Below are 17309 nucleotides of genomic sequence, written 5' to 3'. Positions count from 1 at the left end.
TAATCCCAGCACTGGGGAGGCAGAGGCAGGTGGATCTCTGTGAGTTCGAGAACAGCCAAAGCTACATAGAGAAATCCCGTCTTGAAAAACAAAAAACCCAACCAAACAAAAAATGTAGCCACAGAAGGGATATAAGTAGGTATAATTGTTAAAGAGATTAACACTATTAAAGAGTACTGGAATGATAGGAAATATCCTAACAGTGAACTTCATCCATCAAGTCTCCAACTCGTGAACATGCAAATTCATTTTAAGATGGGGATAGAACCGACAATGTATCTGAAGGGATTCCTGGTTTAAAAGAAACTTCATAAAAAGGTGTTTTCCCAGATTCAGTCACCAAAGCATACATAGGCCATTATGTCTTTGATCTAAGAGGGACAATATATATCTTGAGCTGGCAGACGAACATGGCAGGATCACCACATGGTACTGGGTTTGCAGGCATGAAAACCTCAAGATTGAGGAAGTGATCAAGTTTTTTACCATGATTCCACAGAGTTGCTGAATCCAGGCAACCTGTGGCAGGGTTGGAGTCCTTTCAAGGAGACATGATAGCCCACCATGTGAAGCTATAAAGGTGAAGAAATCCAAATTACATTAGAGACCCTAGGGACCTGGAGAAGCCAGAACCATAAGGTCTAACTGCCAAGAAAAGCTTCAGGCAAGGAGTGTAGCAGGGAGCAATGTTGGAGGGGTGGGGCTACTTAGACCCTTGGAACTCAGGTGACTCCATTACAAGTCCCAGATACCTCACATATAGCATTTGGTGCTCGCTCTGCTAGGATTCCGCCTTGCATTGGTCTGATCATTCTTGCTATGTTCCCATTTCTCCCTTTTGGAATGGAAATGTTTATTGTATATTCCTGGATATTGGAAGTATGTAGCTTCCTTTTTATTTTACAGAAACTCTGACTTGAGTCTTAGAACTTTTGAATAGTGTTAGAAAATTAAAGACTATGGGGACTTTTGAGGTTGTAATGAATATGCTTTACATTATGAGGTGACCATGAAAAACTGGGGGGCAGGGGCAGAATGTTGTGATTTGAAAGCGAAATGTCCAGCCCAGCGTGGTGGCACACGCCTTTAATCCCAGCACTTGGGACACAGATGCAGGCAGATCACTGTGAGTTCAAGGCCAGGCTGGTCTACAAAGTAAGTCCAGAACAGCCAAGGCTACACAGAGAAACCCTGTCTTGAACAAACAAACAAACAAAAACAAACAAAAAGAAAAAAAAAAGAGAAGAAAGTGAAATGTTCTATTTAGGTTCATATGTCTGAATACTTAGTTCCCTAGCTAGTGGCAATGTTCTGGAAGGTTTTGGAACCTTTAGTTGAAGGATCCTTACTAGAGAAGTGGGTTGACGGAAGAGGGTATTGTGGCTTTATGGCCTGACCCCACTTCTGGTCTGCTCTGTGTTTCTTGCTTACAGACAAATTATTGCACTCTAACAATTAGTTATGTCATAAGGGCTATTTGCTTGGATATCTTGAAAGATCAACAGTGTCAGTAATAATTTTCCTTATAGTATTGTTGTTATTACAAATGCTTCTGGCAGTGGCAGAAAAGGATGATCCACAGGATGCAGTAGTATCAAATTAATAAAACCAAAACACTGAAATGATACAATAAACACCTTGACTTTGGGTACATGTCTATGGCAGATCACAAATTTCCAGGCCAGAATACACCACAAGAAAGAGAAAGAAACAAACAAAGAAAGAAGGAAAGAAAGAAAGAAAAAAAGAAAGAAAATCTTTGAGCTAAGGCTTTAATAGGAATGCAGTAATAAAGCCCTTGTTTTAAAAATCATAGGATATGGAGACCAAAATAGAACTGTTTCTGAGTTAAAGGCACAGAGAGCTGCTAATAGTCAAGTTTGTGTCATTTTACAGAGTACTAACATCTACTACTTTTTAGGATTCTGTATAAATTTCTTTTAAACTGACATCCTTATCTAATGAAATTATATAAACACTATTAGAAATTTATAAATTCCTGCTTATAAACAGAACTAAATAAAAATCTGTGTAAAATTTAAAAAGGGAAAACCAATTGGAAAAGGAGATCATCCCTATGTACACAAAATTCTAAAGAACCTACCATAGTTGGGTTGGGGGGAGCATTACAGCTAATATAGAATTCTACAAAGTTGAAAAGGTATGATCAACATACAAGAATTAGTTGTTTTTTTATAAATTAGTAATAAATAACCCATAAAAGAAATTAAGAACATTGCTTTTATAGTAGTATCAAAACATAAGAAGAAATAAATCTAACAAAGGAAGTATAAGAGTTGAGAAACCACAAAGGTATAAAAAAATGGAAATACACGCAATCTTAGTACTAAGACATCTAAGATTGGATGTCTTAACATTTTAAGACAATAATAGTCCCCAGGGGCTGGAGAGATGGCTCAGAGGTTAAGGGCACTGACTGCTCCCCCAGAGGTCCTGAATTCAATTCCCAGCAACCACATGGTGGCTCAAAGACATCTATATAATGTGATCTGATGCCCTCTTCTGGCTTGCAGGTGTACATGCAGGGAGAGCACTGTATACATGATAATACGTAATAAATCTTAAAAAAAAAAAAAAAGTCCCCAAAGTGACCTACATATTCAATGCAATCCCTTACAAAACAATTTTGCAGAAGTGGAAAAGTTGGTTATAAATTCGAATGGAATGCAAACAATTGCAAATAGAATTCAAGAACACATCAAAAAGATTATCCTACATGCTCAAGTTCGCTTTACTCCAGAGATAAAGAAACGATTCAAGATACAAAATTTAATAAACATAATCTACAACATAGATAAACCAAAGGACATAAACCACAGAATCATCTCATTAGGTGCAGAAAGAGCCTGTGACAAAATCCTATATCCCTCCATGATGAAAGTCATGGAAAATGTAAGGATCCAGAGGATTTATCTCAACAATCATAAAAGCAATATACAAGAAGACCATAGCCAATATCAACCTAAATGGTGAGAAACTCAAAGTACTTCCACTAAAATCAGGAAAAAACAAGATTGTCCACTCTCCTGTCTCCTGATCAACAGAGTTACTACTTGAAGTCTTAGCTAGAGCAATGAGACTAGTGAAGGAGATAAAGGGAACACGAAATAAGAAAGAAAGAAGTCAAGGTATCTGTATTTTCAGATGATATAGTTCTATACGTCAAAGACCCTAAAGATGTCACCAGAAACCCCCTACAGCTGATAAATACGTTCAGCAAGATACAAAATTAATGTATAAAATTGGTAGTATTTCTATATACAAATAACAAACATACTGAAAAAGAATTCAGAGAAAGAGTACCCTTCATAATTGCCTCAAAATTATCTTGGAATAACTCTAGCTAAAGAAGTGAAATTTTGTACAGTGAAAACTTTAAGACACTGAAAAGAAAAACTAAAAAAGACTCCAGAAGATGAAAAACTTCCCATGTTCATAGATAGGCAGAATATTGTGAAAACAGCCATCCTCCCAAAAATCAAGCTACAGGTTCAATACAATCCCATCCCCATCAAATTTCCAATACAATTCTTCACAAAAATTCAAAAACAATCTTAAATTTCATAAGGGAAACACAGAAGTTCCTGGATAGCCAAAAATTCCTTACTACAACAAATTTGTAGAGATATCACCATGCCAGATTTCAAATCATACTACAGGGCTATACTGAAAACAGCATGGTACTGACATAAAAACCACTCACTGATCAACAGATTAAACTGCAGATTCACAAATAAACACACCTGAGTTGTGACAAAGAAACCAATAACACTCATTAGAGAAAAGGCAGCTGGTCAAACTAGATAACTACATGTAGAAGAATAGAACTTGATCTTCATTTTTCACCCTGCATAAGTTAACTCCAAATGGATTTAGGACCTTAACATAAGCCCTGATAGCCTGACTCTGATCGAGTAGATGTGGGGAGTGTGTTTGAATTCACTGGTACAGTAAAGGACTTTCTGAGCAAGAGAATGATAATATAAGCATTAAGAGCAACAATTAATAAATAGGACCTCATGAATGGGACTAAACAGTTTTTATACAGCAAAGGACATCATCAATTGAGTAAAGAAGTAGCCTACAGAATGGGAAGAAATCTTATCAGATTTCTGCATATACATATGTTGGAATCAATTGCTGGAACTGTTGGGAAGGATTAGGAAGTGTGGCCTTGTTAGGTCACTGAGGGTAGGCTTTGAGGTTTTAACAGATTTGTGCCATGCCCAGTGCACTCTCTGCCTCTTGCTTGCAGTTTAGATGCAGGCTCTGTGTCAAGACAATCACAAGTTTGAGGCTTGGGCTCAATACCTTGGGCTATTTAGTGAAACCTGATTCAAAAAGAGTAATACTGTAATCTTCCTGAAGGGCAGTCACTCGACTATGATACTATGATGCACGGAAAAGAGCAAACAAGAAAGAAAAAAATGAGGCAAGGAGACAGGCAGGAGTCCGGAATTACAGTAGCAAGGACTAGAAAAAGACTCGCCACTTCTTGCATCTACTCTCTGTCTTCTCTCCACTAGATCTTAATTCTATGAGGCCTGCACAGACATGAGAAAAATACACAATGCTCCTCTCTAACAAAAAAAAAAAAAAAAGGGAAGAAAAATTAGCATCTCCAGAATATATGAAAAATAACCTAATAAACACATAATAAGAAATCTTACAAGGAAGGTAGGTGGTGGTAGCATACACCTCTAATCCCAGCACTCAGGGAGGCAGAGGCAGGCGGATCTCTGTGAGTTCAAGGCCAGGCCAATCTGCAGAGTGAATTCCAGGACAGCCAGGGCTACACAGAGAAACCTTGTTTCAAAAAAGACTGGGATATAGTTCAGTAGTAGAATACTTACTTGCCCAGTACACAAAAGAAGGCACTGGGTTCAATCCTCAGTACCACAAACAAAACAAAACAACAAGAAAACAATAATAAAATAATGCGAAAAGAACCTCTAAAAATCAGTAAGAAACAATTTTGAAAAGGAAAATAGTTGAAAGAAATAACAGGTAGCTCATAGAAAATGAACAAAGAAGGGTCAACAAATATGTAAAACAAAGAAGTGCTGGGCATGGTGGCACACTTCTGTAATCCCAGCACTCGGGAGGCAGAGGCAGAGGCAGAGGCAGAGGCAGAGGCAGAGGCAGAGGCAGAGGCAGGAGGATTGCTGTGAGTTCAAGGCCAGCCTGGTCTACAAAGAGAGTTCCAGGACAGGCAGGGCTACACAGAGAAACCCAGTCTCTTGGGGGCAGGGGTGGAGTGGGGTGGGGTGGGGTGGGGGAGAAACAAAGAAGCAAACAAACGCCACCTTTAACTATGGAATTTAAATGGTCCATAATATCCACTGCTGGTAAGAATGTAAGGGAGAATGTGTTTCTTGTATACTATTAACAAACTGGTCCTTTTAAAACATAGTTTGACACTATTAATGTTTCTTGTATACAATCTTCGACCCAATAAGTTTTTCTATTCTAGAGGGACATTTACTGACAGACATAAAAGATTATTGCAAAGATTTTCAATGCCATCGAAAACCTTAAGAACAACTTAAATGTCAAATAGGGACATGATTAAACATTATGATGCTACAGAATACTTTGCAGCCAGAAAACCTCTATGCACTGAAGCAGATCTCCATGTACTGATGTTGAAAGATGCCCAAGCAAATTGCAGAGATACACACATTAAACAAAACTATACTGTCTACATATGTCTACATGTAAACTGTATGAACACAACAAAAAGAAACTGGGATCAGAAAGAAGAGTCTCAGGTCTAAGGAATTTTGGTTTTCTCTAGCTTTTTAGTCTCAGTCAATGAAAATTATACTTATATAACTTTGAAAACAGTAAAAGAAAAACCAACATTACTGTTACCTGTATTATATAAACCAGTGCTTTACCATTATATTATTTCAAAAAATCACGCTTTTAAGGACTCATTTTTTAGGACTTGTTTCTTAAATATGCAAAGTTCAATGAAGGTCATTTTCAGTTTTCCATCAATAGTTGATGGGAACTGATTCTAGAATGTTCTCCACCAACCAAAACCCATGTGTGCTTAAATAAAATGTTATCATATTTGCATACACACCATGTCTTTCATCATGCATACTTTGGATGTAAATAGTTATAATATACAAGTTAGAGGAAAGTGCATAGAGGATTCTGTACATATTCAATACAGATGTAAGTTTTTCCCCACATACTTTTGATCTATGGATAAAACTATGGATGTGGAATGCTCAGCTCTGGAGAACTGATGGTCTATATCTTTGTAAGAAATGAACTGGTTAACCCAGACCATTAACAATATGAATGGTGACAGTCAAATAAACAAGAGAGGAAAAGAGTCTGGCTGAAGTAAAAGATGAATAGTACCAAAACCAAACAGTAGCTAAGTGTAGGAGAACTATGCCGCATTGGAGAACTTCCTGTAAGTAAGCCATAAGGGCCTAGTACTGGGTGTAAGCATAATCTATAATTCTTACAACAGATATCCCCCATTTTACAGAACAAGAAAACATGGCTCAGGAGAAAAATAAGTATCTAGCTTAAGGATGAGACCTATGTTCACTACAGACCATCTTCTCTTAAAGTTATGACTGACATTGGGCCAATGTCATATTCTAGCACATTCTTACTATATTCAGCATCCTTGAAACATGCTCCCAAGCTGTCTTGCTCATCAAGACTGGCATTCTCCTCTTCCTCACTCTCATTTTTCCAGTATGCTGGTCTCTTGATGGGTCGCTTCCCTGGGGTGCGCTGGGAAGCAGGACTGCTAGACACAGTGCCCAGTCCACTGCTGGAGCTACTACTGCTTCGGTCTTGCCCTCCGGTCCACCAAGCCTGCAGGCTGGAGGTAGCTGGTGAAGATGATGAGGACTGCAGGTTGGCCATACACAACATGCCCTGGATGGCCTCTTGAGTGCTGGGGGAGGCTGGGGCCTCACTGTAAATGTCAGAGGAGAAACCCTGGGGAAGTTACTCTAGTCAGAAGAAACCAGTTGTCAGAACGAACACTCAGTTATGGCAATCAAGGTGTTACAAAGGAGAGAACCATCCATAGCTAAGAGTGACTATAATAAGAATTGTTTTCGTGAAAAACTAGTTTTGCCTCAAATCCCTCTAAAGACAAGCAATGAGAAGAGACAGAATCCTCTTTTTTCCCATCTATGCATTATTTCCTTTTTTTTTTTGAGACAGGGTTTCTCTGTGTAGCATTGACTGTCCTGGACTTGCTTTGTAGACCAGGCTGGCCGTCAAACTCACAGAGATCCGCCTGCCTCTACCTCCCAAGTGCTGGGATTAAAGGCGTGCACCACCACTGCCTGGCTCATTATTTCCTTTTTATTAACAGTTCTCTTTCTATGACCCTCCCTGGGCAATGTACTTAAATTTGATTCTTCCTTGAGTCTACATATCTTGTCACTGTCAGATCTGAAGATTCTAAGGACAGTTTTTACATTCACATTATTCTTTCAGCATAAATATCCTTGTTAATTAATTGTCTGCTTACTTGGTTCAGTAAATTGGGCATGGTGGTACATGCCTGTAATACTAACACTCACTTGGAGGCAAGGGAAAAGGAGTAGGAGTTCCAGCCCAGCTTGGGCTAAAAAAAAACGAGACCCTGTCTCAAAATCCCAAAACAAATAAAAATGCTCAATAAATATTTAGCTGGCCTAGTTCTTTGAGTGGTAGACTTTTGGTAGCCTAGAAAAATGAAATTACTCACGTGAGGGCAGCATAGTCAGGTCCCCCCACCTGCCTGCTGGCCTTAAGTAGATCAAGAATTCCACCAGCTCCACTCCCATTCCCAAGCTTGCTTTCAACCCCTTCCACCATGTCCTCATCTGTTGTATAGTCCTCCTGTTAAGGAAAGAGCATACTGCCTCAATTGTACAGGGCAGGTCTGATAAATTTCCAATACAGGGTTGACAGTGTGAGTCCTAACATCCTAAATGAAGATCATTTATTACGCAGCATATTTATCCTTTCATCTTAATCTTTATAGCGTCTTTGTAAAGCACTATGACTCCTATTTGACAGTTGAGAAATCTAGGGAACAATGAAGTAAAAGATTTTGTGACAGGATACATGATAAACTTCAAATGAGATACTTTTTCTGCTAAGAGATACTGCCTTTTTTGTTTTGTTTTGTTTTGGTTTTTCGAGACAGGGTTTCTCTGTGTAGCCTTGGCTGTCCTGGACTCACTTTGTAGACCAGGCTGGCCACGAACTCACAGCGATCCACCTGCCTCTGCCTCCCGAGTGCTGGGATTAAAGGCGTGCGCCACCACGTCCGGCTGTTTTGTTCTTTATTAAAGGATTTAAAGATATTTTAACCAAATTATAATTTTCCACTTATAGGCTAGTCACAACTTAGCATGCAATTTGATTCTTTGTAGGACAGAAACTGAATCCAGGGCTTTGTATGTGATAAGCAAGTGCTCCTCAATGAAGAATATCCCAAGCCTAGCATGCAATCTTTTATATTGTAAATATTTTATGAATTAAATGCACAATATCTTTGTCTCTTCCCCAGATCCAGGGTATGCTCCTACCTCAATGTCAAACTCAACTTCTCCAGGTTCACGAATTCTGTTAGGGTCAGAGCAAGGCTTTGCTCGGGGCAACTTCCGGGGAAATTCTAAAATACAATGCAATATATTAGTGTGAGGCTAAGATCATGATGCATCTGAGCCAAACACTCAAAGGGAACAAAACAAGAACACATTTTTAACAGATAGTGGTGGCGCACACCTTTAATCCCAGTACTTGGGAGGCAGAGGCAGGCAGATCTCTGTGAGTTCAAAGCAGCCTGGTCTACAGAGAGAATTCCAGTGCAGCCAGGGCTACACTGAGAAACCCTGTCTTGAAAAACCACAATGAAATGCAATTTAATCTGAAGTAATGACCACCAACAAATAATTTTAAGAGGTGAGCAATTAACTGAAAAAATAAACTTAATAATGTAGATATAGCCAAGCATGGTGGTGCATGCCTGTAATCCCAGCATTCTGGGAGGCAGAGGCAGGCGGTTCTCTGTGAGTTTGAGGCTAGCCTGGTCTACAAAGCAAGTCCAGGACAGGCAAGGCTACACAGAGAAACCCTGGAAGAAGAAGAAGAAGGAGGAGGAGAAGGAGGAGGAGGAGGAGGAGGAGGAGGAGAAGGAGAGGAGGAGGAGGAGGAGGAGAAGGAGGAGAAGGAGGAGAGGAGAAGGAGAAGAGAAGGAGAGAAGAAGAGGAGAAGGAGAAGAAGAGGAGGAGAGGAGAAGGAGGAAGAAGGAGAGGAGCGAAGAAGGGAGGAGAAGAAGAAGAAGGAGAAGGAGAAGAAGAAGGAGAAGGAAGAGGAGAAGGAGGAGGAGGAGAAGGAGGAGAAGGAGAAGGAGGAGAAGGAGGAGGAGGAGGAGAAGAAGAAGGAGAAGGAGAAGGAGAAGGAGAGAGAAGAAGGAGAAAGAGAGAAGAGAAGAAGAGAAGAAGAGAAGGAGAAGGAGAAGGAGGAGAAGGAGAAGGAGGAGGAGGAGAAGGAGGAGGAGAAGGAGAAGAAGAAGGAGGAGAAGGAGAAGGAGAAGAAGAAGAAGGAGAAGAAGAAGAAGAAGGAGAAGGAGAAGGAGGAGGAGAAGGAGAAGGAGGAGGAGAAGGAGGAGAAGAAGAAGAAGGAAAAGAAGAAGGAGAAGGAGGAGGAGAAGGAGGAGGAGGAGAAGGAGGAGAAGGAAGAGAAGGAGGAGGAGGAGGAGGAGCAGGAGGAGGAGAAGGAGGAGGAGGAGGAGGAAGAGGAGAAGGAGAAGAAGGAGGAGGAGGAGGAGAAGGAGAAGGAGGAGAAGAAGAAGGAGAAGTAGTAGTAGTAGTAGTAGTAGTAGCAGCAGCAGCAGCAGCAGCAGCAGCAGCAGCGGTAGTAAAGCTATACAGAGCCCGGTAAATCAGAATGCCAACAAGCTCATCAAACCTAAAACAAATGTAAAATGGCAGGGCAGCGAAGACATAAAACAGAAACATACTTGATCGGATTAACAGGCTCGCCTTCTCCTTTCCCAATCTCTCGTCAATCTGCAGCTCATCATCTGTATCCAAGTCAAATTCCTCTCCCATGACCTGTTCTGCTACCAGCCTTGCACTGTCTACCTTCTTTGCAATTTTGGCTCTCCGAGACTTGGATAAGCTCTTTACCCTCTTGGTACTAGAAGAATGAGAACAAGACCACAAAATGAGTCATGGTAGGGCTAAGAATATGAACCAATGGTAGAACACATACTTAACATATGCCAATCTTTGGTATCAATGCCTACTCATTATTCTCCCCAAAAGGCAATTCTCCCTTAAGTGACTATGCAATGTAATCTTCATCATTCAATCAAAATCCATCATTTTTGTAAAAACTGACATGTACACAGTACCATATTTACATAGTTTCCACTAACCCTCTCCCCTCACATTTGCCTATTTCCGTCTCAAATTCATAACCTCTTATTGTTGCTTATATGTTACAATAATACCACATACACATATATACACATAAATACAGCCTACTGAGTCCATTTAGTGCTGCTTGTATGTTTATGTGTTGAGGGCTGATCACATGAGATTGGATAACCTATTAAGGGCCTTGTTCCTGGAGAAGATTCTCTCTTGCCTGCAGTTCTTCATCTAGGCTTGAAACCATGTGCAATTGCCTCCATCATGTTAGGATGAAAACTTCTGTGGTCATTGTGCAGGTTTTGTTTAGAGACAGTGTGTTTTTGTTTTGTTTTGTTTCTCTGTGTATCCCTGGCTGTCCTGGAACCCACTCTGTAGACAAGAAGTTCTCAAATGCAGATCTGCTTGCCTCTGCTTCCTGAGTGGTAGGATTGAAGGTGTGTACAATAATAAGTGATCATATTAAGATTAATTTCTCAAAAGTTACTACAAAAATAAAGGATCAACTCTTCTTTAAACCAGCAAATGGACTGTGCACACCTTTAATCCCAGCACTCTGGGAGGCAGATGGATCTCTGTGAGTTTATAGCCAGCTTGGTCTATAAAGACAGTCTAAGACAGCCAAGGTTACACACAGAGAAACCCTGTCTCAAAAAACCAACCAACCAAGCAACCAACCACCCACCCACCCACCCAACAACAAAAAACAACAAACAAGCTCCAAACAAAAACCACCAAATGCATTGTATATGTGTGTGGTACTGTCAAAGAATAAATGATTTTTTAAAACTTTATACGTAAAGGAAGGACCTAAAGTAGATAACACTTCTAAATAAGACATTGAAGGACTTAAACTACTCACTTTCAAAACTTAAGATAAAGTAATTGATGAACTACGAGATTAGCATAAGAATAGATGTAGTATATGATAGGTAAGCAAATCTCTGTGAGTTTGAGGCCTGCCTGGTCTATGTAGCAAGATACAGCGCAGCCAGAGTTATATGGTAAGACACTGTCCGCTGGGCTGTAGTGACACACACCTTTAATCCCAGCACTCAGGAGGCAGAGGCAAGCAGATCTGCATTTGAGGACAGTCTTGTCTACAGAGTGGATTCCAGGACAGCCAGGGATACACAGAGAAACCTTGTCTCAAAACAAACAAAAAAGACACTGTCTCTAAAAAATTTTTTAAAAAGTTATATTTAAATAAAAGAATGGATGTACAGCAGGGCCTGGTGGTGCATGCCAGAAATCTCAGCACTCAGGCAGGCAGAGGCAGGTGGATCTCTATGAGTTCGAGACCAGCTTGGTTTACAGAGTGAGTCCAGGACAGCCAAGGCTACACAGAGAAATTCTGTCTTGGAAAAAAAAAAAGAATGGATGTAGGAGGTAGATGAATGGGACAAAATTAAGAATTTAGAAGACATAATTAAATTATGGTCAATTCATTTTTGACAAAGGCACCAAGGCAATTTGGTAGGAGAAAAGGATAGTCCTTTTAACAAAAAAAGATGCTGAGCTAACTGATTATCTATTCTTATATATAAATAAATAAAATGGACCATTACCCTCATTTACATATAACAGTAATACAAAATCTGTCAGAGATGAAGATATAAAAGCAAAACCTATAAAATTACTAGAAGGAAGCACAGGAAAATGTCTTTGTGACCTAGGATTGAGCAAACTTTAAAACTTTTCATCTTAAAAAAATTAAGAAAATGAAAGTCAGGGGCTGGAGAGATGGCTCAGCAGTTAAGGGCACTGAACTGACTGCTCTTCCAGAAGTCTTGAGTTCAATTCCCAGCAACCACATGGTGGCTCACAACCATCTATAATGTGATCTGATGCTCTCTTTTGATCTGCAAGTGTGCATGCATGCAGAGCACTGTATACATAATAATAAATAATTTTACAAAAAGAAAAAGAAAATGAAAGTCAGGGTTGACATAGTAGCACAAGCTTATAATTTCAGTACTCAGCAGACTGAGGGAAGGAGGATGAGTTCATGGCCAGCCTAGGATACAAAGCAAGATTCTGTCTCAATATTAAAGAAAGTAAAGAAAATAGGAAGGTAGCCAGGTGTGGAGGTGCATGCCTTTAATCCCACCACACGAGAGGCAGAGGCAGGCGGATTGCTGTGAGTTCGAAGCCAGCCTGATCTATAAAGTGAGTCCAGGATAGTCAAGGCTCCACAGAGAAACCCTGTCTCTGGCCACCGCCCGCAAAAAAAGAAAAAGAAAAAAATAGGAAGGGAGTCATGCCAAAAGACTGAAAAACATTTGCAAACCATTTATCTAGTAAAGATTTGTACCCAGAATATTTAAAGAACTCTTAGATGTCAGTAATTAAGATAATTTGAAAGCAAGCAAAAGATCCAAAGGTGATATGCAAATGACTACAATCACACAAAAATATATTCCATACCATTAGTCACCAGGCAAATCCAAACCTAAACCATACCGAGTCAGATACGGTGGGGCACATTATCATCCCTGTACACCAGAGGCTAAGGCAGGAGAATGGTGAATTTGAGGTTAGCCTGGGCTACAAAAAAAGACTATGTTTAAAAAAATCTGACTAGTTTTGATAACATGGATACATCTGCAGCAACATATTATATCAAGTGAATCATGGCATACAGAAAAGGAAAATGCACAACCTGACCTTTTTTTTAATGTTTTTTTGTTTTTGGAGAGAAGGTCTCTCTGTGTTAGCCTTGGCTGTCCTGGACTTGCTTTGTAGACCAGGCTGGCCTCGAATTTACAGTGACCCGCCTGCCTCTGTCTCCTGACTGCTGGGATTAAAGGTGTGCACCACCATCGCCTGGCTATATAGGATTTTTTAAAAACCAGAAATTTGTTTAAGTAAAGGGTACAATGGTGGTTATGAAGGATAAGGTGAGGTGGGAGAGATACTGGTTAGGATGTACAAAGTTGCAGATATTTAGGATGAGTAAGTTCTAGAGGTCTTATAGATCATTTAATCAACAATATTGCCCTGCACACTTGAAACTTTCTAACTTGATAGATACGTCAATTATTTTGAGGTTGCTAATCATTTCACAATATAGCTGTATCATACAACATACTGTATCCCTTAATTATAAAATATTTGGGGGTTAGGGATATAGCTCAATGTTACAGCACTTTGTCTAGTATGCATGAGGTTCTGTGTTCCATCTACAAGAGCCAAAAATAAACGCCCCCATAATCTTTATTTAAAAACAACATCATACAGGGCTGGACAGATGGCTCAGCAGTTAAGAGCTACTACTGCTCTTGCAGAGGATCTAAGTGTGAATCCCAGCACGCATACCAGGTGACTCACAACAACTTGTTAACTCTAGCTCCAAGGGGATCAGATGTCCTCTTCTGGCTTCCACAGATACCTGCACACACGCACATGTACACAGCATTTAAAAAGAAACAGATAGCGAGCCCCGCATGGTGGTACACTTCTGTACTCCTAGTACTTGGAATGCAGAAGAATCAGGAGTTTAAGGGCAGTTTCACCTATAGTACAATTTTGTGGCCAGCTTGAATTACAAGAGACTCTATCTCAAAAAAATATTTTAAAAAGAGAAACAATGCTAAAACCACACATAACTAGTAAATAATGAAGTGCATGCTAGTTCGAACAAACCAGGTCTCAAGTGAATCATACAAAACACAGAGAAGATACTACTTTATGATTGCTGGCCAAAGTGTAAAATGAAACACACACACTTTGGAATAAATTTTAGCATTTCTTGAAACCAAAATATACATTCATATAAAAATTTAACACGAGGCTGGGGAAATGATTCAGTAGAAATTCAGATTCTCAGAACACATGGAAACACCAGGTGGGCCTGTGGTGGCCAACCTGTAACTCCCAGATGTAGGAAGCACAGATAGGGAATTTCCAGAGAAGCTGGCTAGAAAGACCAGCTAAAAACGAGTGCCTTGGGTTAAGTATAAAATGTGGGGTCACTGAAGAAACTACCTGATGCCAATCTCAAGTTCCACATGCAAGTGTGCACAAACATACAAATGCACACATACCACAGATGTACTTATGCAAAAACAAAACATTTGAACATGAATGCTCACAGCATCATTATTTAGAATAGTTCAAAGTGGAAGCAGTCCAAACAGTGAATGATGAAATAGCGAATAATCGAAATGTGCTATATCCAGAAAAAGTAATACTATTCAATAATAAAACGAACCAACTAGTATCAGTTCTTTGCTATATTATAAATGAATATCAAAGCAATATTCTAAGTCAGACATAAAAGACCATATGTGACTCCATGGGAAGGGAGGGAGACTGTACTGGGAGAGATGGCTGAAATTGGGGGTGGTGGTTTTAGGAGTAAGGTAGAAACCTAGTACAATGAAAATTCCTAGGAATCTACGGGGGTGACCCTAGTGGGGTCTCCTAGTAATGGGGGATAAGGATCCTGAACTGGCCACCTTTTGTAATCAGGCAAGGCTTCCAGTGCAGGGATTGAGACACCAACCCAGCCACAAAACCTTTGAACTGCATTTTGTCCTGCCTGCAAGATGTGCTGGGGTAAAGATGGTACAGGACTTGTAGGAGTGGCCAGCTTGAGACCCATGCCATAAGGAAGAAAGCCCATACTTGACACTGCCTGGATGGTCAGGAACCAGAGGTTGGATAGCCCAGAGACCTGGGATAAAATCAAACACGACCAGCAAAAACAAAACAAAACAAAAAACAAAAAAAAATAAAAAACCCCAAACAAACAACCAACCAACCAAACCAAACCAAACCAAACCAAAAGAACTTAAAATGATTTCTATTGACACTCTATTATATTTGTAGACTGGAGCCTATTATAATCACCAGAAAAGCTTCATCCAGTAACTGTTGGGAGCAGATACAGCTAAACATTAGGTGGAGCTCAGGGAATCCTGCAGAAGAGGCAGGAGAAAAAGGATCGGAGGAACCAGAGGGGAACACCACAAGAAAATGGCCCACAGAATCAACTAATCAGGGCTCATAGGGGCTCACAGAGACTGAACAACAATCAGGGTACCTGTATGGGTCTGACCTAGGCCCTCTGACTCTTTTGCCTTCTTTTGGGACCCTTGTCCTCCTACTGGGTTGCCTTGTCCAGCCTTAATATGAGGGGAGGTGCCTAGCCTTATTGCAACTTGATATGCCATGTGTGGTTGATATCACTGGGAGGCTTGGGAGGAAAGAGGAGTAGTGGATCTGGAGGAGAGAGCAGGTAGGGGCAGAAAATTAATGGGAGGAGAGGAAAGATGGGGAAACTGTGGTCAGGATGTAACTATGAGAGAATAAATAAAAAGAAGAAATAAAAGGACCTTATTTGTGATTCCATTAATATAAAATGTGCAGAAAAAGCAAATTCATAGAGACAAATAAATATATTATTAATGATAGACAGCTTTAGCTTGGGATAAGAAGGATAAAATAAATGTCCTAAAATGAACTATAACAATAACTGGACTATTCTGTAAACTTAATAAAATTCACTTAATTACACTCTTGAGCAGGTTAATTTATAGCATGCAAATTATACCTCACAAAATCTTATTAATAAGTATTTTGAAGATATATTTATTTATTGTGTATATAGTGCTCTGCTTGCATGTTCACCTGCACAGAAGGAGGCATCAGATTATATCATAGATGGTTGTGAGCCATCATGTGGTTGCTGGGAATTGAACTCAGGACCACTGGAAGAGCAGCCAGTGCTCTTAACCTCTGAGCCATCTCTCCAGCCCAGTAAGTATTATTTTTAAGAGTTATTTTTATAGAAATTCAGAGTCTGGGAAGAATAGAAAGGAAAAAGAGGTTAATCAATAGGCATAGTGTTATTGTTTTATCAATGGAATAAGTTCTACAGGATGAATATAATTAACAATGATGCCTTATATATCTCAAAGTACAGAATGCATTCAAACTTGAAAAATTACTGAGTTAGTCACTATCCAGTGTACCTCATAATATATAGAAAAATCTGTGTTAATCAAAAATATATACATGCCAGGCACGGTAGCACATGCCTTTAATCCCAGTAACTAGAGGCAGAGGCAGGCAGATCTTTGTGAGTTCAAGGCCAGCCTGGTCTACATAGGGAGCACAAGGCCAGCCAGGGCTACATGAGAACCTTTCTACCCTCCCTATGCAAGTGTATGTGTGCGTGTGTGTGTCTGTCTGTATCTCCACAAGATATGTGTATATGCATATATATAACATATGTAAGACATATGCAAAAGGAATGGAAAACACAAAAATTGGTTAGATTATCCTGTTGACACATGGTAAACAGTTTTAGATAGTTAAAAAGGAATGTTTCTAGTAAAATCAGAACATTCACATACTTAGCAAATAGCTATTTTGCCAAAATGTTTTTCAGTGAATTAGTTGTTAGATTGGCCTGGTTTCTACATCATGGAGTTAATGTAAATACAGAGTCTGTTACACAGCAAAGGCCCATTGATGACAAAGACTATAATTAAACTGTCTGGGCCCCATTTTTCACATGTATAACATGGGAAAAACTATACTAACCTTGAGAACTGTGAGGATTAAATAAAATAATGTATGTAAAAAGTTAAGATAGTTTGATACATAGCAGCTACTCAATGACGGCTACTTATACCCTAACCTTTGAATTTTTAGATATGAAATGTATAAACACATACAAAAGTATAAATGTATAACAAAACTCCTACACATCTATTATCTAGCTAAATTTCAGGATTTATGACATACAGCCAATTTTCTTTCATTTATACCTCATTCCTACAAAATTTTCACATTGGAAAAAGTCCAAACATACTTTATCCATAAACATTTCTATACTCTCTCAGTTAACTTAAAATTACC

The 17309-nt window shown here is 39.5% G+C and overlaps 2 protein-coding genes and 1 pseudogene across 4 annotated transcripts in view; 2 read left to right on the top strand and 1 right to left on the bottom strand.

Moving 5' to 3' along the window:
• The window catches only part of Shroom2 (shroom family member 2), a 1329704-nt gene that overhangs the window by 959045 nt on the left and 353350 nt on the right, over nt 1-17309 (top strand). The gene's annotated exons all lie outside the window — the stretch shown is intronic.
• Nucleotides 1-17309, bottom strand: part of Phf8 (PHD finger protein 8) — a 90935-nt gene that overhangs the window by 17913 nt on the left and 55713 nt on the right. For all 3 annotated transcript variants that reach the window (XM_051142117.1, XM_051142119.1, XM_051142118.1), the window contains 4 exons: nt 10025-10203; nt 8589-8674; nt 7760-7893; nt 6663-6973 (listed from right to left, as the gene is read on the bottom strand). In XM_051142117.1, coding sequence (XP_050998074.1) covers nt 6663-6973; nt 7760-7893; nt 8589-8674; nt 10025-10203 — 710 coding nt within the window. The remainder of the gene's footprint in view (nt 1-6662; nt 6974-7759; nt 7894-8588; nt 8675-10024; nt 10204-17309) is intronic.
• On the top strand, nt 411-1852 carry LOC127184583 (ubiquitin-conjugating enzyme E2 K-like; annotated as a pseudogene).

This window comes from Acomys russatus, chromosome X (genome assembly GCF_903995435.1).
Source record: "Acomys russatus chromosome X, mAcoRus1.1, whole genome shotgun sequence".
In the NCBI taxonomy this organism is placed as follows: domain Eukaryota; kingdom Metazoa; phylum Chordata; class Mammalia; order Rodentia; family Muridae; genus Acomys; species Acomys russatus.
Note: the sequence above shows the minus strand (reverse complement) of the source record. Positions and strands in the feature narration are given on the sequence as shown.